This window comes from Macrobrachium nipponense, chromosome 6 (assembly GCF_015104395.2).
Source record: "Macrobrachium nipponense isolate FS-2020 chromosome 6, ASM1510439v2, whole genome shotgun sequence".
NCBI classification, from domain to species: domain Eukaryota; kingdom Metazoa; phylum Arthropoda; class Malacostraca; order Decapoda; family Palaemonidae; genus Macrobrachium; species Macrobrachium nipponense.
Genome location: NC_061108.1, coordinates 64,084,296 through 64,104,132, shown reverse-complemented (window position 1 = coordinate 64,104,132; position 19,837 = coordinate 64,084,296). Strand labels below are relative to the sequence as shown.

General features: G+C 41.0%; 2 protein-coding genes across 2 annotated transcripts in view; one reads left to right on the top strand and one right to left on the bottom strand.

The window, feature by feature from the left end:
* The window catches only part of LOC135216539 (adenylate cyclase type 9-like), a 251,737-nt gene extending 247,885 nt beyond the window's left edge, over positions 1-3,852 (top strand). Inside the window, exon 8 of the mRNA XM_064251912.1 lies at positions 3,439-3,852. Within this exon, the coding sequence (XP_064107982.1) occupies positions 3,439-3,852 (414 nt within the window). The remainder of the gene's footprint in view (positions 1-3,438) is intronic.
* The window catches only part of LOC135216540 (adenylate cyclase type 9-like), a 702,034-nt gene that overhangs the window by 361,705 nt on the left and 320,492 nt on the right, over positions 1-19,837 (bottom strand). The gene's annotated exons all lie outside the window — the stretch shown is intronic.

Sequence of the window (19,837 nt, the reverse complement as noted above, 5' to 3'; positions counted from 1 at the left end):
AACATCTCCCTCCTGACAAGATTTGTTCAGGGTACGAAAAAAAAACGTCACGTCAGGGCGGACAGACTGAGCAGGAGAAGCCAGGTCCTTCACACAGAATGGACCCTTCATTCAGAGGTGTGTCAGAGTCTTTGGGATCTTTGGGGCACTCCTCACGTAGATCTGTTCGCCACATTCCTTTCCAAAAGGCTGGAAGTCTTTTGTTCAGTGGTGGAAGACCCAAGAGCTCTCGTGGTCGACGCCTTCCTGCTAGACTGGTCTCATGTGGACGTGTACGCTTTCCCCCCTTTCAAAAATCCTGGGACAAGTGTTGAAAAAGTTTGGTAGCGTCCAACGGGACAGGATGAACCCTGATAGCCCCGGTTTGGCCAGCACAAGATTGGTTTGCAGAGGTGCTGGAGTGGACAGTAGACTTCCCAAGATCCCTTCCAAGAAGGATGGATCTTCTCAGACAGCCACACTTCGAGAGGTTTCATCAAAACCTCCCCGCTCTCGCGCTGACTGCCTTTCGACTATCGAAAGACTTGTCAGAGCGAGGGGTTTTCTCGCGAAGCTGCAAGCGCTATCGCTAGAGCCGCAGAGCTTCCACTAGACGAGTCTTATCAGTCGAACAGTGGGAGGTATCAGAAGGTGGTGTAAGTCTAAGAAGTTGTCCTCCTCCAGTACCTCTATAACCGAAATCGCTGATTTCCTTTTGTCTTGAGAGAGGTCTCTCACTCATCTGTATCGACGATCAAAGGATACAGGAGCATGCTTTCGGCAGTCTTCAGAAACAGAGGCCTAGAGATTGCTGATAATAAAAGATCTGCACGACTTGATTAGATCGTTTGAAACGACAAAATCTAAGGGAACTAACTCCTCCCAGCTGGAAACCTGGATGTAGTTCTCAAGTTCCTTTCGTCTGACAGATTTGAGCCTCCTCATTTAGCTTCGTTCAGGATATAACAAGGAAATGCTTGTTTCTCCTATCTTTGGCGACAGCCAAAAGAGTTGGGGAAACTTCATGCCCTGGAAGATGAAGTCGGCTTTAACAGAGACTCGGCCTTCTGCTCGTTTAGAACTCTTTTTCTAGCGAAAAAATGAGAACCCATCGAATCCCTGGCCCAAGAGATTCGAGATTAAAGGCTTATCGAGTCTAGTAGGTAGAGCAGAAAGGTCTCTTTGCCCTGTAAGAGCCTTGAAGTTCTACTTACAAAGGAAGAAACAAATGGGAGGCTCTAGACAAAGTCTTTGGTGTTCGATTAAGGACCCCACAAGAATCATGTCTAAGAACGCATTAGCTTTCTTAATTAGGAGCGTCCTTACAGATGCTCACAAGTTCTGTCCTGACGACTCTTTTCCTGCCGCTTTTAAGAGTAAAAGTCATGAAGTTAGAGCAGTGGCGACGTCTCTCTCTTTTCTTTAGAAGAATATGTCGCTCTTAGAAAAATCATTGATACGACATATTGGAGGTGCAATTCGGTATTTGCATCTCACTATCTTAAAGACGTTCGCGTGACCTACGAGAAATGTTTTTCTCTGGGGCCTTTTGTATCGGCGGATATGATACTGGGTACGGGAGCAAAACACCAATCCTTAACTTTGTACATACCTTCTACTAGATATGTTCTAGATTTTCTGCTGACAAAGAGGGCCGGTGCTGCACTGGCGGCAGTCACTGTTGTTCAGTAAGGAACTTTTGTGATATCTTTTAGAGGAGTATTAAAATTTTTTTTGAGAATTTTTGTTATGAATGCGTTTTAGTTTCGAGTTATGGGTTGTTTGTAATGAGTTCGGGATAACTCAGAACAATTCTATTTGTTTACTAACATGGTGGTTAGGATCAGGTGGTCGGGATTGGTTATCTCCTTCATAAGGTGTGTTGTCATAGAAGTGGTCCAGTACCCCATTGACAAAGTCCTTTCAGGCTCTGCCGAGTAAGCGGTTCATATACCCATCGACAGACCCACAAGAACTCTAGCCATAGATCTAATATCTCGCTAAAGTCTTGAGGTGATGCAGACTAACCGGGCTACAGCCACGAAGTCTACCACCTATCAGGTAGGGAACCAAGTTTTTGTTTTTCTTTTATACCTACAACATATGTTGTTTACCTGTCTATTCCATATTAGCTGTCTCTTACCCTCCACCAAAGGGTGCCAATCAGCTAATATATATCTGACAGGTAAGTTCAATTTCTTGTATGAAAATGATATTGTTATAATACAATAAAGTTTCATACATACTTACCTGGCAGATATACGATTAATGGCCCACCCAGCCTCCCCGCAGGAGACAGGTGGAAGAGAGAAAATATGATAGAAAACGGAATGGTTCCTAGTCCTGCCGCCCAGGGCAGGCAGGTAGATCACCTGACCTACCTTACGGTAGCGAGTGGCGCGAAATTTGAATTTCTGTCGGGGTACGACGGAGTCTTAGCTAAGTATATATCTGCCAGGTAAGTATGTATGAAACTTTATTGTATTATAACAATATCATACTTATTACTGATCATTTTCATGCCACTGAAACACCATTTTTCTTTAACAGATCACATACACAATGAATGAATACTTGAAAACTCTGTAAAAAACACTTCAGACAATTAAAATTTTGATAACTACTGAAAAAAAATAAAAGTTAAAAAAGGAAAAAATCAGGCTTTACTCATGAAGAAAAAACATTTTTCACTATTCACACTTTACTGATAGTTTGTCATGCCACTGTGGGTATTTATATTCACAAAATTTAACATTCCTTTGTTGGGTTCAAACTTAGCAATCAGCTTATTTGTTAGTGCTGCTTTTGAGGCAATTTCACTTTGAAGATACATATATTCACTATAGCTATGTATGAAACAGGAATTTTCTCCATTTTATTTAAAATTTAGTGAAAATACATTCTAAAATTGTACTAGAACCCTAAGTATGATAGAATTTATGCTAAGCTCCAATTCTTGGGTCAAATTATGCTAAAAAACATGAAATTATACTACATTTGGTAACACTGGATGATGCTAACTAACGCCGGCTGTCGGAAACAGTTTTGTTTACAAACATCATATGGTCTGGGGGTCGGAATCCGGATTTTTGTTTGAACACATACAAAGTTTATTGGAAATTTAGTGGCGAAATCCAATTATGTTGAGTTCTAATACGGTCGTGAGCCCTGGCTCTACTGTATATACAAACCCTTATTTTGTTATAAAAATATCATTTTTGAATTGTCGTGTCCTTTATTTTTCATTTTTGTAATTTTTCTCGTCCTAAGAGGATATGATGCATGCATGAAATATTGCTTTGTTTGTGCAAAGCATTTTCACATTTCTTCTAGTGATTATTCTTTTGTTCATAAGTATTTGTGAAAAATAGTTATCACTTTCACATTTGAGCTTGTCCAAAAAGTGAAAGGACAGTGGTAGGAAAACTTATATATTGAACTCTTTTAATGTTTTTCCAGTCTCATGAATGGAGTGAAGGTTGGAGCGGTGACATCACTGACACTGAAGGAGTATGTCAAGGTAGCGGCAACTTCCCTTCAAGTATGACCCCAACCATCACCTCCACCCCCACCACACTTCCCTCACCACAACCACCACCACCCACACCTCACACTCCCACATCACCTGACCCACCTAATACACCTGCAACTCCCCAGCTGCCCAGGGAAACTCTACAGAATTCTTGGGGAAGTCTGTCTGGCAAGGACCCAAGAAAAGATTCAGGAATACGGAGCAGGAGGTCAAGCATACAGGCTCAGGTATATTTGTTATTTCTCTCTCTCTCTCTCTCTCTCTCTCTCTCTCTCTCTCTCTCTCTCTCTCTCTCTCTCTCTCTCTCTCTCTCTCTCTCTCTTATTATTATAAGCAGTTAAGTCCAGTATGAATGCACTACATATACAAAAATTTTGTGAATTCTATGAATTGGAAATGGTCAGCACACAGTTTCACATGCGAGTACGTAGTACAGTAGAAATACGATAAATTGTAGTTGATGTCGGTAAATAGTATAGTTGTGTTGGTAATGAAACAACTGTGGTTATATACTGTTCATGATTTTTCTTGATAATTAATTGATAATCTGCTTTTTTCTAGTTTTGCACCTCTATTATATTTAAGTGCAGGCAGTCCTGGTTATCATGGGGGGTTCTGTTCTCACCGGAGAAATGATAGGCAAAAACCGCCATGAACCGAAACTGCAATTTATGGCGTTTATGGCACCAAGTTTCACAAGTTTCAGTTAATGGTGCTGATAACCGGTTAATGGCACCTCTGTTAGGTATGTTATGGTGCCCTAACTCTATTATTGGCACCTTATGGCGCCAATAACAGAAACTTTGCCCTTATGGCCCCATAAATTGCCAATTTTATGGCACTAGACAAGCACCATAAAACTAGATTGCCATTAACCGAGACAGCCAATAACTGGGGACTGCCTCTATATGCAATGAAATTCATTCTCTTAATGAGTAATTATGTCAGTTACTATATATTTGTTCATTTTTTCTTTCTTAGTATTGTTGTAACCACAAAAGAAAACATGAAATATAGTACACATGTTATAGGTAAAGGCACTGCAGAAACTGCTGTAGTATTAGAATGGTTGATATTCATAGCAGTCCACATTTGTTCAGTGCAGCATCATTTATCTCTAACACTAAGCTACCTTTGAATATGGTACTTTGTAGCTTTCCCTTAGAAGCTTCCATCTATAGTGTGGCTTGCATGGTGCGTGAGTAGTACTAGTTCTTTCAAGCATCCCCTCATCTACATCTTGTATCCTACGTGGCTGTCCCAGTTTCCATTTTTGATGTCGGGAAAAATCAGTTCATTGGTCTCTTTAAATTAGTTGATAACTTGCTATCGCTGTTGTTACTTAGCGTTTGTAATTACTTTAAGAGGATCTTTCTTTCAAACTCCAGGTACCAAACTGAGGACCAACAGCTGTCAAATATATCAAGTAATGGGACAGAAGGTGGGGGGGGGGGGAGTGTGTTGCCTCTCTCTCTCTCTCTTTACTGAGATGAGCGATTTTTATGGTGCATGTATGTATATGTTTATTAATATTTTAAAATAATAATATAACTAATTACAAAAACCATATGTGGTAATATTTTAAAGAAATACTACAATAACCTTTCCATTTCACTTTCAAATACGGCTAACTCCCTCTCTCTCTCTCTCTCTCTCTCTCTCTCTCTCTCTCTCTCTCATCTCTTCTTCCCCTCTCTCTCTCTCTCTCTCTCTCTCCACATGAGATACGAACGTCATAGTGGTAACTCTCGCCCTCTGTTTGGCATGGAAGTTTATGTATACAATATATCTTTAAGGGTATTACAACATTTTATGGTGAAATAATAATATACAGTACTAGTTTTCAAATAATATTAAGTTTAATGAGATTAAACAATAACCTCACTCTCTCTCTCTCTCTCTCCTCTCTCTCTCTCTCTCTCTCTCTCGCATATGTTTATGTGTTTTGTAATATAAATAAATGGTTTACCTTATAACTAATTTTCAAATATTGATAAGATTAATAAAAAAAAATAGCAATTCCCAGTCTTTTTATCCACTTGGAGGAAGGAGGGCAGGGGAGTAAATAACAGTTTGATATACCTATTGGCGGAGGGGAAGGAGTCGTAGTCTAGGAGTTGTTCTCTCTCTCTCTCTCTCTCTCTCTCTCTCTCTCTCTCTCTCTCTCTCTCTCTCTCTCTCTCTCTCTCTCTCCCCCCATTATTATTCACTGTCTCAGGAATAATTCATAATTTCACTCTTGATGGTCAGATATATAATGTTGCCATTCAATTATCTCTCTCTCTCTCTCTTTCTCTCTCTCTCTCTCTCTCTCTCTGGTCTGTCATTTTGCTTGGTGAGACGCACCCGCGCACAGTCTGATTAATCAACAGATATCAGGCATTTAACATACGTCTAGAAATTGAAAAATATCTAGAAGTGTTCGTGAACTGTCGGTGATAAGATTGGTGTGAAAATAGTAGGATAAAGCGTCTACTAAGTTAGTTTATCAAGTGAAATATTGTAAATCAGATCAAGATGGCAGTAAGTTCCAACTGTGGAAAGAAATGGCGTAATCTTGCGTGTCTAGCAGATTCGCAATATGATGAGGTAGCAGGAAGGGAGCTGGCATTTCTCATCTGTGAGATCAACAACAGCCCTAATCAAAAAGATACAAAAGCATTCATCGAAATATTAGGATATGATCATTCAAACTGGAACAAATCAACAGAAAACACCTTGAAAATAATTGAAGAAGTTCCAAATAAAATCCAAGTGGTCAAGAGACTCATAAAGAAAATTTACATCAATCAACATATTCCTACAAAGAAAATGAATAAGGTGAACATTGTGAATATACTAATTGATGCAATAGGAAAAAGAATGCCAAAAGCATGCAGACTGTGTAAGGTGTGGTATAGCATAGTCAAATCCACAAAACCTGATCAGAAAATGTTCAACATGCAACATTCCAACGCATCCTCAATGTGCTAAAGTAATGGAAAATACGAGTATGGATACCAGAATATTTTGCTCAACATGTCTATCATGGATAGACAATGTTATTAAATCAGGACTCAATGTACAAATAGTTGAGGATGAAGAAGAAGAGGAAGAGGAAGAAGAAGAAGATGAAAATGGAAGAGAAGAAAACAAAACTGAAATGACAGAAAAAAATAAGGAAAACAAAGAACAAGATAAAAGTATGGATGCAGAGATACTCATTGATACTACATATGAGGCAATCAAGCAGCATATATACGAAGAAATAAATTACAACATGATAACACAAAATAAAATCCCGAAGAGGCTCTACCCAGATCTGCATACTGATGGGAAAGAGGAAAAAATAGACAAGAAAGACAAAGTCTGCACCCATTTGAAAAGAGGGAATTGCAGATTCGGAGAAAGATGTTACTACAAACATCCCAAGGTATGTCACAACTATGAAATCTATGGTAAATGTGCATACCTAGACGGCTATGAGGATGATTGCAGAGATCTACATCCAAAAATAGGAGATTGTGGTTGTATTTATACATATAAAAAAGAGAGTAATAGTAGTGCAGAAGATAAGAGGCAATTCGAAAAGCTATTAGATATGCTGCTAGAATACAACATTCAACAAATAAATCACCTGCCAACAAGAAAGGAAAATACTTTAGACCTAGTATTTGTGAATGCGGTGAATTATGTTAAAGAAATAATAGTTTATAATGCGAGTATTTCAGATCATAACGTCATAGAATTAACAGTCCATTCCAAAGCAAGTGAAAACAGAGATAAGCAAGAAATGAAAAAGTGGGAAGGAGATGGAAAATACAACTTCTACAGTAAAAATATAAAGTGGTCAGAAATAAATGAAGAATTAAACAAAGAATGGGATAACATTTTCGTAAGTGATGATATAAAGGTAAATACGGAGATATTATATAAAATATTAGAGGAAATAGTGGATAAACATATCGAAGAAGAAAAGTAAACATCAGTCATGCATACCAAGAGACAGAAGGATCTTGTTCCAGAAAACCTGAAAGTGGAAAAAGGTCTTGCAAAAGAAAAGAATGCATGGAAAGTGATTGAACTAAAAGGTAAGATAGAAAATGCAAAACAAAAGATTATACAATCAAAAGAAAGTGAAAAACGGGACTTGGAAGAAAAAACCCTAGTAAATATCAAGGAAAACCCAAAACTATTGTACTCGTATGCGAAAAAGATGAATAAAAGAAGAATAGAAATAGGCCCTCTAAGAATTGAAGGGAGATTAACGAATGAAATAAAGGAAATATGCAACATATTGGCAGAACGATATAAGAGAGAATTCACCCCTAGAATTGATAATGACGATAATGATATAGAAGTAAGGGATGAAAATAGTGAATATTTAGCAGACATAGATGTTAATGAAGTAGATATTGTGCAGGCTATTAATGAAATTAAAAATGGAGCTGCAGCAGGGCCTGATGGTGTCCCTGTTATTTTGTTAAAGAAAGTAGTTCATTCCATCGCAAAGCCACTTGCAATATTATTAAGACAAAGTGTAGATACAGGCAAGATTTATGATGAGCACAAATTAGCATTTATCACCCCTACTTTCAAAAGTGGATCAAGACTAGAGGCAAGTAATTATAGGCCTGTGAGTCTAACATCACATATTTTGAAAGTGTATGAAAGGGTAATGAAGAAAAATATTATGAAACATTTAATAGAAAATAATTTGTTTAATATAGGACAACATGGTTTTGTACCCGGAAAAAGTACACAAACCCAACTGTTAGTCCTCCGTGAGAACATATAGAAAAATATGAAAAGCGGAAATGAAACATGTGGTTTATTTAGACTTTGTAAAAGCTTTTGAAAAGGTAGATCATAATACTCTAGCAAAGAAAATTAGAAAACATAATATAGTGGATAAAGTAGGAAGATGGTTAAAAGAATTTTTACACAACAGAAAAGAGATAGTTATTGCAAACGATGAGAAATTGGATGAAGCTAAGGTAATATCTGGTGTGCCACAAGGTACGGTGTTAGCTGCATTACTGTTTGTTATTATGATTGCAGACATAGACAGTAATGTTAAGGACTCGGTAGTGAGTAGTTTTGCTGATGACACAAGAATAAGTAGAGATATTACTTGTGATGAAGATAGGAACGCACTACAAAGAGACCTGAGTATATGATTGGGCAGAGGTAAATAGGATGGTATTTAACTCCGATAAATTTGAATCAATAAATTATGGAGACAGAGAAGGAAAGCTATATGCATGTAGGGGACCTAATAATGAGACAATCACAAATAAGGAAGCAGTTAAAGACCTTGGTGTGATGTTGAATAGGAGCATGTTATGCAATGATCAAATAGCAATGTTATTGGCAAAATGTAAAGCAAAAATGGGAATGTTGTTATGGCACTTCAAAACAAGAAAAGCTGAACACATAATTATGCTTTATAAAACATATGTTCGTGGTCCACTTGAATATTGCAATATGATATGGTACCCACACTATTAAAAGGATATTGCACAAATAGAGAGTGTACAAAGATCCTTTACAGCTAGAATAGAAGAAGTTAAGGATCTTGACTACTGGGAAAGGGGAAAGACTACAATCCTTAAAATTATATAGTCTGGAAAGGAGAAGAGAACGCTATATGATAATTCAGGCATGGAAACAGATAGAAGAAATTGCCGAAAACATCATGGAGCTAAAAATATCAGAAAGAGCAAGCAGAGGTAGATTAATAGTGCCCAAAACAATACCAGGAAAAATAAGGAAATCACACAAGACATTAATCCACTATTCACCAGCATCAACAATGCAGCGTCTATTCAGTGTGTTGCCAGCTCATCTGAGGAATATATCAGGAGTGAGCATAGATGTGTTTAAGAATAAGCTCAACAAATATCTAAGCTGCATCCCAGATCATCCAAGATTGGAAGATGCAAAATATACCGGAAGTTGCACTAGGGACCTGGGGCAACCCAAACAAGATGTAAGGTCTGTAAGGTAAGGTCTCTCTCTCTCTCTCTCTCTCTCTCTCTCTCTCTCTCTCTCTCTCTCTCTCTCTCTCTCTCTCTCTCTCTCTCTCTCTCTCTCTCTCTCTCTCTGTGTTATTGGCTGTAGGTATACATTTTTAATGGTAAAATGTTTAAGATGACTTTGAAATTATATTAATAATATAACATCAAAGATTAATACAGTAATAGGTTAGTAATTGTAGGGATATTGGAAGTAGGATGTTATTCAAGGTATACATTTGGTATCTGAACTTTCAAGATAGGCAGTTATAAGCATTTTTAGTGGTCGTTCTAACCATTCGCGGATTTTAACTATTCACGAGGGTGTGTGGTACACATCCCCCGTGAATGCAGGGCGAGGCGGGGGCAACTGTATGTATGTATGAACTTTAAAGAAAATTTATACACTAGTACAACATATGTAAATAAGGTGATGAATGTTTATGAAAGATGGTGATGATGAATTAGCTGTGCAGTCAATGAATGGTGCTGAAAATGACTGCACTGTTAAGCAGAGGAGTTAGATCTCCACTGAGGGCATCTCTTCACCTTCAGGAGGTGCTTCGTGAGGCACTTCTTCGGGCAATTCAAGAGGCACTACTTAAGGTGATTTGGAAGGCACTACTCCACGGGTTTGGGGAGGCTTTGGAGGGTCCTTCTTCATGCATGTGATGATATTGGTGATTCGCAGATGCTGTCGTTGCCTCTTTATGGTGATAGGGGTTGCATATAGGGCTCCAATGCCATATCAAGGATATTTGAAAACTTTAGGGAGCATTCCATGTGAGAATCTCATGTTGAAACAAACTCCTGAGCATTATTTACCATTCTCCTAAGGTGGGACAGGCATTCCAAAGTCAGCCCTACCAATGGCTCGACACCTTGATGTGGTGGTGGGGCTTGTGAGGTGCAAGGAAGAGGTGGACGATGGTACCCGGGCAGTTTTCTACCCTGGTAGGTGCAACCATGCTACCAAGGCCATTTCTGAGCACCCATACTAAGTTCAATCCTCTTTTGAACTATTTTTTTTTCAGTCTTTCACTTCTTCCCCTGTCTGGATGAACCTAAAGTTGATGACCTTAATATGTTAATGGATGATGGCTGTGACAACTCTTGTAATGTGATGGAGGGTGGGGATGGGCAGCATTCCTCCTCGCCCGTAAAATTCGAGCACCTGACGTGTGCGAGCAAGGGGAAAGTCTTATGTCAAACTTGGTCCCAAGTACTGGGTCGGATCTTGACGGACTGACGACGCCTTAAGTGCTGGGGATCAAGGTGTGTATAACCAGGAAGTAGCCTCTAGGGGTGGCCTCTCAATTTGGCATTTCACACCCCTCCACATGGTGGGTGGAGGACTACCTGGCTGAAAACAACACTTTCGTGTTTATGTATTCTTTATTAGGCCCTAATGTTGATGACCCCAGTGTGGAATTAGACTTGGCTACTGGATTCACCCAAGACAATAAGCCTACCATAATAACGATGGCACCATATGAGCCATTAATAAGAAATAATAAGAAAAGAAAAATATACAAACCCGACCCAACATTAATTCATTTTGACCATATTTTTGGGACAGATATTTGGTCCAGATTTCTTGTTCTCAAAACAGGAAAATTTCTTCCTATGTTTCAGAGAACAAATTATTAAGCTTACAGCCAACAAGAGAAATGAGTTTCAGAGCACTGAAATTTAATGAATGGCTGATTGAAGCCACAACAAAAGCCCAGTCAGAAACATTTCAGAACCTAAAAGAAATTCAAGGGGTAAATGAATACAGTAAGTCCTCGGGTTACGCTGGTCTCGACTTACGATGTTTCGTGGTTACGAACGCGCCCCCATAAAAATATAAAAAATAATATTTTGCGTCGTTCCGTCTTACGCGGTTTAGCGTCGTAAGCAACGTAAACAAACGCGAACTAGTTCCAGGCGCACGGCGGAAGAATACGCTTTGTGGGGGAGAGGACGGCGTCGCTTCGCTACGCTCAGTCCTCGTCCATACGCCATTTTGGTTGTTTACACTGCCTCTCTCTCCCTCGTGTTGTATCGTTTTTGTAACTTTTTGCTCTTTGTTATGGCTCCCAAGCGCAAGGCGGACTCTTCTGATGGTAGTGCATCGAAGAAAAGAAGGCCATCACCATGGAAATTAAAGTGGACATTATAAAGCGATCCGAGAAGGAGAAACGCCAACAAACATTGGCCGCTCGCTTGGCCTTAGCCGTTCGACCGTTGCTAACCATTATCAAAGATAAAAGAGCGCATCGTTGAACATGTGAAAGGATCTGCTCCTATGAAAGCGACAGTGATAACTAAGCAGCGTAAGTGGTCTAATAATTGAAATGGGAAAGGTTATTGGTGCTTTTGGTTGGAAGAACAAAAATCAACGGCGTATCCCAGTGTGCAAGCCAATCAAACTAATAAAGGTAAGGAATTGTTCTCTCGTTGTTATTGATAGGTATTTTACATAAATCATGTGGTATTTTTCAATGTTCCGACTTACGCTGAATTCGTGTTACGATGCATCGTAAGAACGGATCAACGTCGTAACTCGAGGACCCCCTGTAGTGAAAAGCCATGACATGCTCAACTATATCCAGGGTACAGTTGTACTACCTGAAATTGAAAATGAGGAGGAATTGCCACAAAAGAATATTATACAGGCAGTCCCCGGGTTACTACCGGTTCGGGTTACGACGTTCCGTGGTTAAGGCACTTTCAATTATATCATTCAAGCAAAAGAAACCAGTAAATTTCCATCAAAATAGAAAAAATCAAATTTACAGGCCAAAATTTACCAACAAAGATTAAAGCACTTGGTCTAAATAGAGAAGTAGGCCCTCATGTACCAACCAATGCAATGTAAAGAATGTAAATTTGGTCACACATTTAAGTAATGCCAAAATAAAGAAATATGTGCTGTGTTTGGTTCAGAAGAACATAGAATAGAATGGAATTGCCCAAATATTAAATGTGCTAATTGTGGACTTGCTCATCATGCAAAGTCAAAAAAATGCCCATTCTATATGTACAATACAGAATTAAATCTACTGATGAGTAGAACTGGAATAGCAACAAGAGGGGCTTAGAGGGATACTTGACCCAAGCAGAAATCCGTCATATAAAAATATGTTAAAAAATAAGGTTCCCCTAAATATCTGATGCTTGTTTAGAAAACAGAAATCTAATACCTGAAATAACAATAACAAACATTTGCTGCTCTATCATCCTTAGATGATCATGATGCCAATACTTCATGTATAGAGACAGTACCTTCCATTGCAGACATTGCTGATGATTCCCTACCAGATCAGAGAGCAAGGGGAAAAAGGCGAGACCCTGGAAATGGGACCCCTCCGACATAAAAAAAACTTGACAACAAAGATGACTCCCATTCTCTTAAAAAGTAATATAGATAGTATTGATGTAGAAACTGAAACATTAACCACCTCACAAACAAACGATTCCTCAGAAAATAACAACATTGTTCATATAACTCCATCACCCATAACCCCTTCTTTACCGGGTGGGTGAGAAGAATGTAAACATTCCGTTCGCTGCCGAATAAAATCTCTCGGTAGTGAAGTGTAGGCTCCAGTTTGGAGGGGTGCCGATCGTAAAAATATTTGCCAAAAATACACTAATCAAGACAGGCTAATGAAATTATCAGGTATTATTAGCACTATAATAACGCATATTCTCTGTGAGTTTTATCATCCTACAGGGAAAATAAATGATTTTATGAAAAAAAATGTGAAACTCAATGTCCCTTGTACAAGGGACACTGGTGGTCGTTGAGAAAACTACAGTCTTGAATAGAAATTCGGTCTTACAGAATGTTGGTATATCCACCTGGAACATGCACATAAAGTATTATCAAAATAGAACAGTAAATAAGCACGTAATAACAAAAAAAAGAGCAACAACTAAGAAATCGCAAATTTCACACATGAAACTTACCGAACAATTACATAGCTATACGCTTCTTACCTTACGGCAGTCGAAATTCCAAATTTCTCGGCGCTAACCGGCGGTGCTGACGTGTAGGTGATACAACCCCTGCTCACTTTCGGGGATCCCCGTACTACTGAGCTTTGCTTGACAATTCGTTTTCTGCCACCCACGGTGAAACACCCGTGTATTTCGCTGCAGTCACTGTTCGCCATTTTTGTTGACACCCCCCGATTTGGTTGAAGTACAATTTTCTTGGTTGTTTTTTGTGTTTGACGGCATAGCTGCTTTCTTTATTCATCTGTTTAGTGTGAGTTATGTCAGATTCAGGTTCATCTGTTAGGTTTTGCAGTGAAGGCTGCAAAACTAGATTATTAGCCCAAATTCATGTTATGACCCACACTCAAGCCCGTGAAATGTAGGGGGCAAGAGTGTACTAAAGAGCGTACATGTAATGAATGTGAAGATCTAGATGATCAAGGATGGAAGAGTTTTTTGTCTCACCTTGATAAGATGGAAAAAGATAGGAAAAGAAAGGCAGCCATTAGGGCTGATAGTAGGGCTAGATTAGAGTCAACTCCTTTGCTGTCAGAGGCAAAGAAGCCCGCTTTGTCTTCTCCTATTTTGTCAAACGTCTCTCCTATTGATACTCCTCCTACTTCAGTACATCTTACTCCGGCTCAGGTTCCCCATGCTTCTGATTCCGACACCATTGCCCAATTAGAAAATAAGATGGATAGGAAATTTGAGCTGCTTGCTAAATCTGTCATGGATTTAGGTACATCTTTTCGTGAATTTGTGATTAAGTCTGGTGAAGTGAAAAGTGCAAGTGTCGTATCCGAGGAGGCGGCTGTCCGTCCCTCCACGTCTCCTAGACCGAGGTCACTGTCCCGCTCCCCAGCACCTGGGAGAAGACATACCGTGAGTCGAAGGGAGACTGGAGGGGTTTGCCCACGGGCGGCTGTCGACTCAGTTGTGAATTTCGACTCGATTTCTGTAAAGAGACACCATTGGAAAGGTGTAGATGTGTCTGGTGTAGGTTTGTTGTCGGACTCGGAGGTGTGTTCGCCTGATACCAGACGAAAGAAGTGGAGTGAAGTTTGGGTCCCCCCCAAAAACCGCCCCCCATTTTGAAAAAGGGCCCCAAAACGCAGTGCCATTGGATAATTCGTCATCACCTGTGAAGAGAGGGAGGGAAAAGAGTCCTCAGCCCTCGTGTAGCTTTTGGGAGAACCCTGTGTATCTTTCACCTAGTAGAGGTTCAGGTGCTGTTCGCAAACGATCTCGCGAGGTATCAGGGTCGGACTTGCATAGTTTTGTCTCGCCGACTGAAACAAGGAAAGTTTCAACTCGTTCGCCAGCTAACGAGAGAGAGAGTTCGACTCGCAAGTTTTCATCAAGGAAGTTGTCTCCTTCGCCCGCACCATCGGGAGATGATGCGAACAACAAAGAAGAAGCTTTTTTGGAACCGTTGAGACAGCTTCAGGACTTAGTTAATTCGTTGAAGAAAGTTAAGTCTTATACGGATGAAGAAGCCAAGCAGTCGACAGTGTCGGATGGGGAGGATCAGTCGGAACAAGAGTCGAAAGTGGCTTCTGCTTACTCCAACTTAATGAAGTTTTTGTTGGCTTCTTATACGGAATTCAAGCCAGCTCCTCTATCTTCGCCTCCTTCTACCTTTGTTAAGGATAGGAAAGTACTTTCGGCGAGTCTACCTAAACTGGTGCTTTCGCAGTCGGTGAAGAGAGTCTTCAAAGAAGCAGAGAAGTGGCTGGAGAAGAAGAGGGAGTCTGGTAAAGCCGCCTTCGCTGTCCCACTGTCCAAGTTACAGAAGACATATAAATTTTATGCTACCGGAGAATTACCCTCTTTGGGAGTCGCTGCCTCTGCCCAAGGGGATTTCTTAGGTCTGGTGGATGCTAACAGAAGGACAGCGTTTTCGTCGGCGAAAATTTTCTTCTCTTCGCCTGATTTCGACCACCTGATTAAGAATCTATTTAAGGTAATAGAAGTTTTCAGCTTCTTAGACTGGACTATTGCTGCATTAGCAAGGAAAATAGAGGATTGTCAATCTCTGGAGGATAGCTTGGCGACAGACTGGCTTGATGTATTATCGTGTGCCGACAAAGCAGTCAGGGATGGCTCAGGGGAGCTTGCATCTCTTTTTACTCTGGGCGTCCTTAAAAAGAGAGAACTTTGGTGCTCTTTCACCTCCAAGGAAGTAACTTCTAACCAGAAGTCTGCTCTCATGTTTGCGCCTTTATGTAAGTCGCATTTATTCCCTGAACAGGTTATTCAGCAAGTTCTCGCAGATTTAGAGAAAAAGTCTACCAACGACTTATTGACTTGTTCGTCGACGCGACGTCCCAAGGAGACACCACCTACAGGAGCTAAAGGGTCACCTCTTCAGAAGCAACCTTTTCGCGGAGGAAAGTCTAGATGGCAACCCAGACCAAGGGCTAATTTGCGTCCACAGGCCACAACCAGTAAGAAACCACCCTCGAGACAGTCGGACAAGTAGGAATTTTTACCCTCACACACCTGTAGGAGCAAGACTCCGCCTGTTTTGGCGGGAATGGAGTCGAAGAGGGGTGGAACAGTGGGTGATCACAGTATTAAGAGAAGGTTATGTGATCCCGTTTGTGCAAGATCCACCACTGTCGAGTATTCCCATCGCCTTGACAGCATACTCGCAGGGATCAGAAAGAGCTTTGGCTCTTGCCAAGGAAGTAGAAGCCCTGATTTCCAAGAAGGCCATAGAAATAGTGGAAGACATCTCACCGGGCTTTTACAACAGGCTGTGCGTAGTCCCCAAGTCATCGGGGGGCTGGAGGCCGGTCCTGGATGTGAGTGCGCTCAATATCTTTGTTCTGAAGACGAAGTTTCGTATGGAAACCAACCGGTCGGTCATGTCAGCTCTTCGACAAGGAGACTGGATGGTATCGCTGGACATGAAAGATGCATATTTCCATGTACCTATTCATCGGAGCTCCAGGAAATATCTACGGTTCGTTTTCAACGGCAGAGTTTATCAGTTCAGAGCGCTCTGTTTCGGACTTTCGACAGCCCCACAAGTATTTACTCGAGTCCTGGCCCCGGTAAGTCGATGGTTACATTTGATGGGAATCAATATTGCTTTTTATCTGGACGACTGGCTTCTAAGGTCCGACTCCAGTCTCCAGTGTGTGAGGGATTTAAATCGGACACTAATATTAACACAGCAACTGGGATTAGTAATGAATTTAGAGAAGTCACAGTTAGTACCGAGTCAGAGGATTCCATATTTGGGGATGATTCTGGACTCACAAGTTTTTCGGGGTTTTCTCTCCCCAAGGAGAATAGTCTCTCTCCTTGCGACTGTACGGAAGCTGTTAAACCGCTCGTCCTGCACGGCTCTGGAGTGGATGAGCCTGTTAGGGACTCTCGCTTCGGTGGAGACTTTTGTTACACTTGGTCGTCTTCACATGAGGACGCTACAATTCTACCTAAAGGCCAATTGGGACTGGAAAATTCAACCGGATTCGACTGTTATTCTGATCTCCGAGGAAATCAAGGAAGATCTTCGTTGGTGGTTGTCGGAGGAAAGAGCTCAGGAGGGTTTGTCCCTCGAAAGAACGAATCCAGAGCTAGAATTTTATGCCGACGCATCGGACTCAGGATGGGGAGCCCTGTTGGGGAAAGAGAAGACATCAGGTATTTGGACGGAACAGGAGAGAGGTCTTCATATCAACATAAAAGAGCTGAAAGCAATTTTTCTTGGGCTTCAAAGTTTCACCCCTCTAGTCGAAGGGAAGAAAGTTGCGGTGTTCTCGGACAACACCATAGCGCTGTCATATACTATAAGAAAACAGGGAAGGATACATTCGTTCTCCCTGTACAGAATGACGGAGCATCTTCTTCTGTGGGCGAATGCGCACAAAGTGACTCTCTTCCCCAGGTACGTGCAAGGGAAGCTCAACGTTTTAGCAGACGAACTCAGTCGTGCGCATCAGGTTCTTCCGACGGAGTGGACATTGGATATCAGAGTTTGTCAGGATCTATGGCGGCTGTGGGGACAACCAACGATAGACCTCTTTGCAACGTCCAGAAACAACAGGCTTCCTCTATTCTGTTCTCCGGTTCCGGACCCGTTAGCCTGGAAAACGGATGCAATGCTTCTCGATTGGTCAGGTCTGAATGTTTACGCATTTCCACCATTTGCGATGATCAGAGAGGTATTAAACAAGTTCCAGAGTCACCAGAACGTTACGATGACTCTAATAGCTCCTTTTTGGCCCAGAAAGGAGTGGTTCCTGGATCTCCTGAGGATGTTAGTAGACTTCCCCAGGCTTCTGCCACAAATTCCATAGCTACTCAAACAGCCCCATTTCGACAGAAATCACCAAGGGTTGTCGTATCTCGCTCTGACAGGATTCAGACTGTCCGGGACCTGGTCAGAGCGAAAGGTTTTTCAAGAAGAGCGGCAGAGGCTATTGCTAACTGTAGAAGAGTCTCTTCGGCCAAACTCTATCAGTCAAAATGGGGAGTTTTTTAGAAATTGGTGCAGAGAAAGTCACACAACTTCTTCTAAAACCTCTATACAAGAGATAGCAAACTTCCTAATATATCTGAGAGACGTTAGGAAGTTATCGACTTCGACAATAAAAGGATACAGATCTGTGTTGGCGTCAGTTTTTAAACATAGAAACTTGAATATATCTAATAACTCGGACATCAGCGACTTGATTAAATCTTTTGAGTCCGCTAGGACAAGGAGACCAGGTTTAGTGGACTGGAATTTAGACGTGGTATTGTCCTGGCTCTGTAAAGCGAATTTTGAACCTCTTAATTCGGCTTCTTTGAAGGATCTTACTAAGAAGACGTTATTCTTAGTCGCCTTAGCTTCAGCTGGTAGAATCAGCGAGCTGCAAGCAATGAGTAAAGAGATAGGATTTACACAAGACAAAGCTGTGTGTGCCTATACTCAGGATTTTTTAGCGAAGAATGAAGATCCTTCGAGACCATGGCCTCGTTTCTTCTCCATTCGAAGCTTGTCAGGATTAGTAGGAGAAGAGGATGAAGAACGTTCTTTGTGTCCGGTGAGAGCACTGAAATTTTATATTCACAAAACAAAGGCTTTGAGAGGAAGTTCGAACCGATTGTGGTGTTCGGTTAAAGATCCGAGCCGTCCTATGTCTAAGAACGCAATTTCGTTCTTTTTAAGGAGCCTGATTCAGGAAGCACACACATCAGTAAGAGATCAGACTCTACAGGTGTGTAAAGTTAAAGCCCACGAGGTTAGGGCAGTAGCGACTTCCATGGCTTTTAGACATAATACGTCGCTAGCATCTATTTTGCAAGCTACGTTCTGGAGGTCGAGATCGGTTTTTGCTCTCCATTACCTGAAGGATCATGAAGCAACGTTTGATAATTGTTGTCGTTTAGGACCTTTGTCGGTGATGGGCATGGTGTTGAGAAAGGAAGCATAGAGGGATTTGGTCCAATTCCCCTTCCTTTTGACTATCTCTTCGTCTTGATTAGAAGGTGGTCGAGTTTTGGGGAAGCCTGGGGGTACACGGTACCAGGAGTACCCGCCAGATTTTATGGTAGGGTTGGGTTTATTTTTTTATTTTATTTTTTTTTTTTATGGTTATGTGTAGGTGATGGTCTTTGATTGTTATTTTAATCTGGTCACAGCCCAGGGCAGGGGCACATATTATTTCATTCTGATCAACCATCGGTGAACCTCCATGGTTGCAGAATACCCACTAGTAGTAGGAACGATCCTGGCCACTACTGCCACGTTCCCTACAAGTGATGAGAGCGCCGACCAGAGGCAGTATTCTCCTGCAGCTGCTCTCTCACGAGGTAAGGTACTACAACATTCTTGCAATGTGAGTTTTTTCTTATTTGCATTTAAAGTCCATATACCCACCAGCCGGGTAATGTGGATTCAGCTATGTAATTGTTCGGTAAGTTTCATGTGTGAAAATGGAATTTTTATAATAAAATAAGGTTTCACACATACATACCGAACAATTACATGATTAAAGCCCTCCCTCCTCCCCACAGATGGACGGGGCGGCTCAACGAATTGTCAAGCAAAGCTCAGTAGTACCGGGGATCCCCAAAAGTGGGCGGGGTTGTATCACCTACACGTCAGCAGCGCCGGTTAGCGCCGAGAAATTTGGAATTTCGACTGCCGTAAGGTAAGAAGCGTATAGCTATGTAATTGTTCGGTAAGTATGTGTGAAACCTTATTTTATTATAATAATACCATTTTTATAGTAGTACAGGTAGTCCACGGGTTACAACGGGGGTTCCGTTCTTGAGACGCGTCGTAAGCCGAAAATCGTCGTAAGCCGGAACGACCCTTAGAAATATGTCTTAAACTAATAAAAAG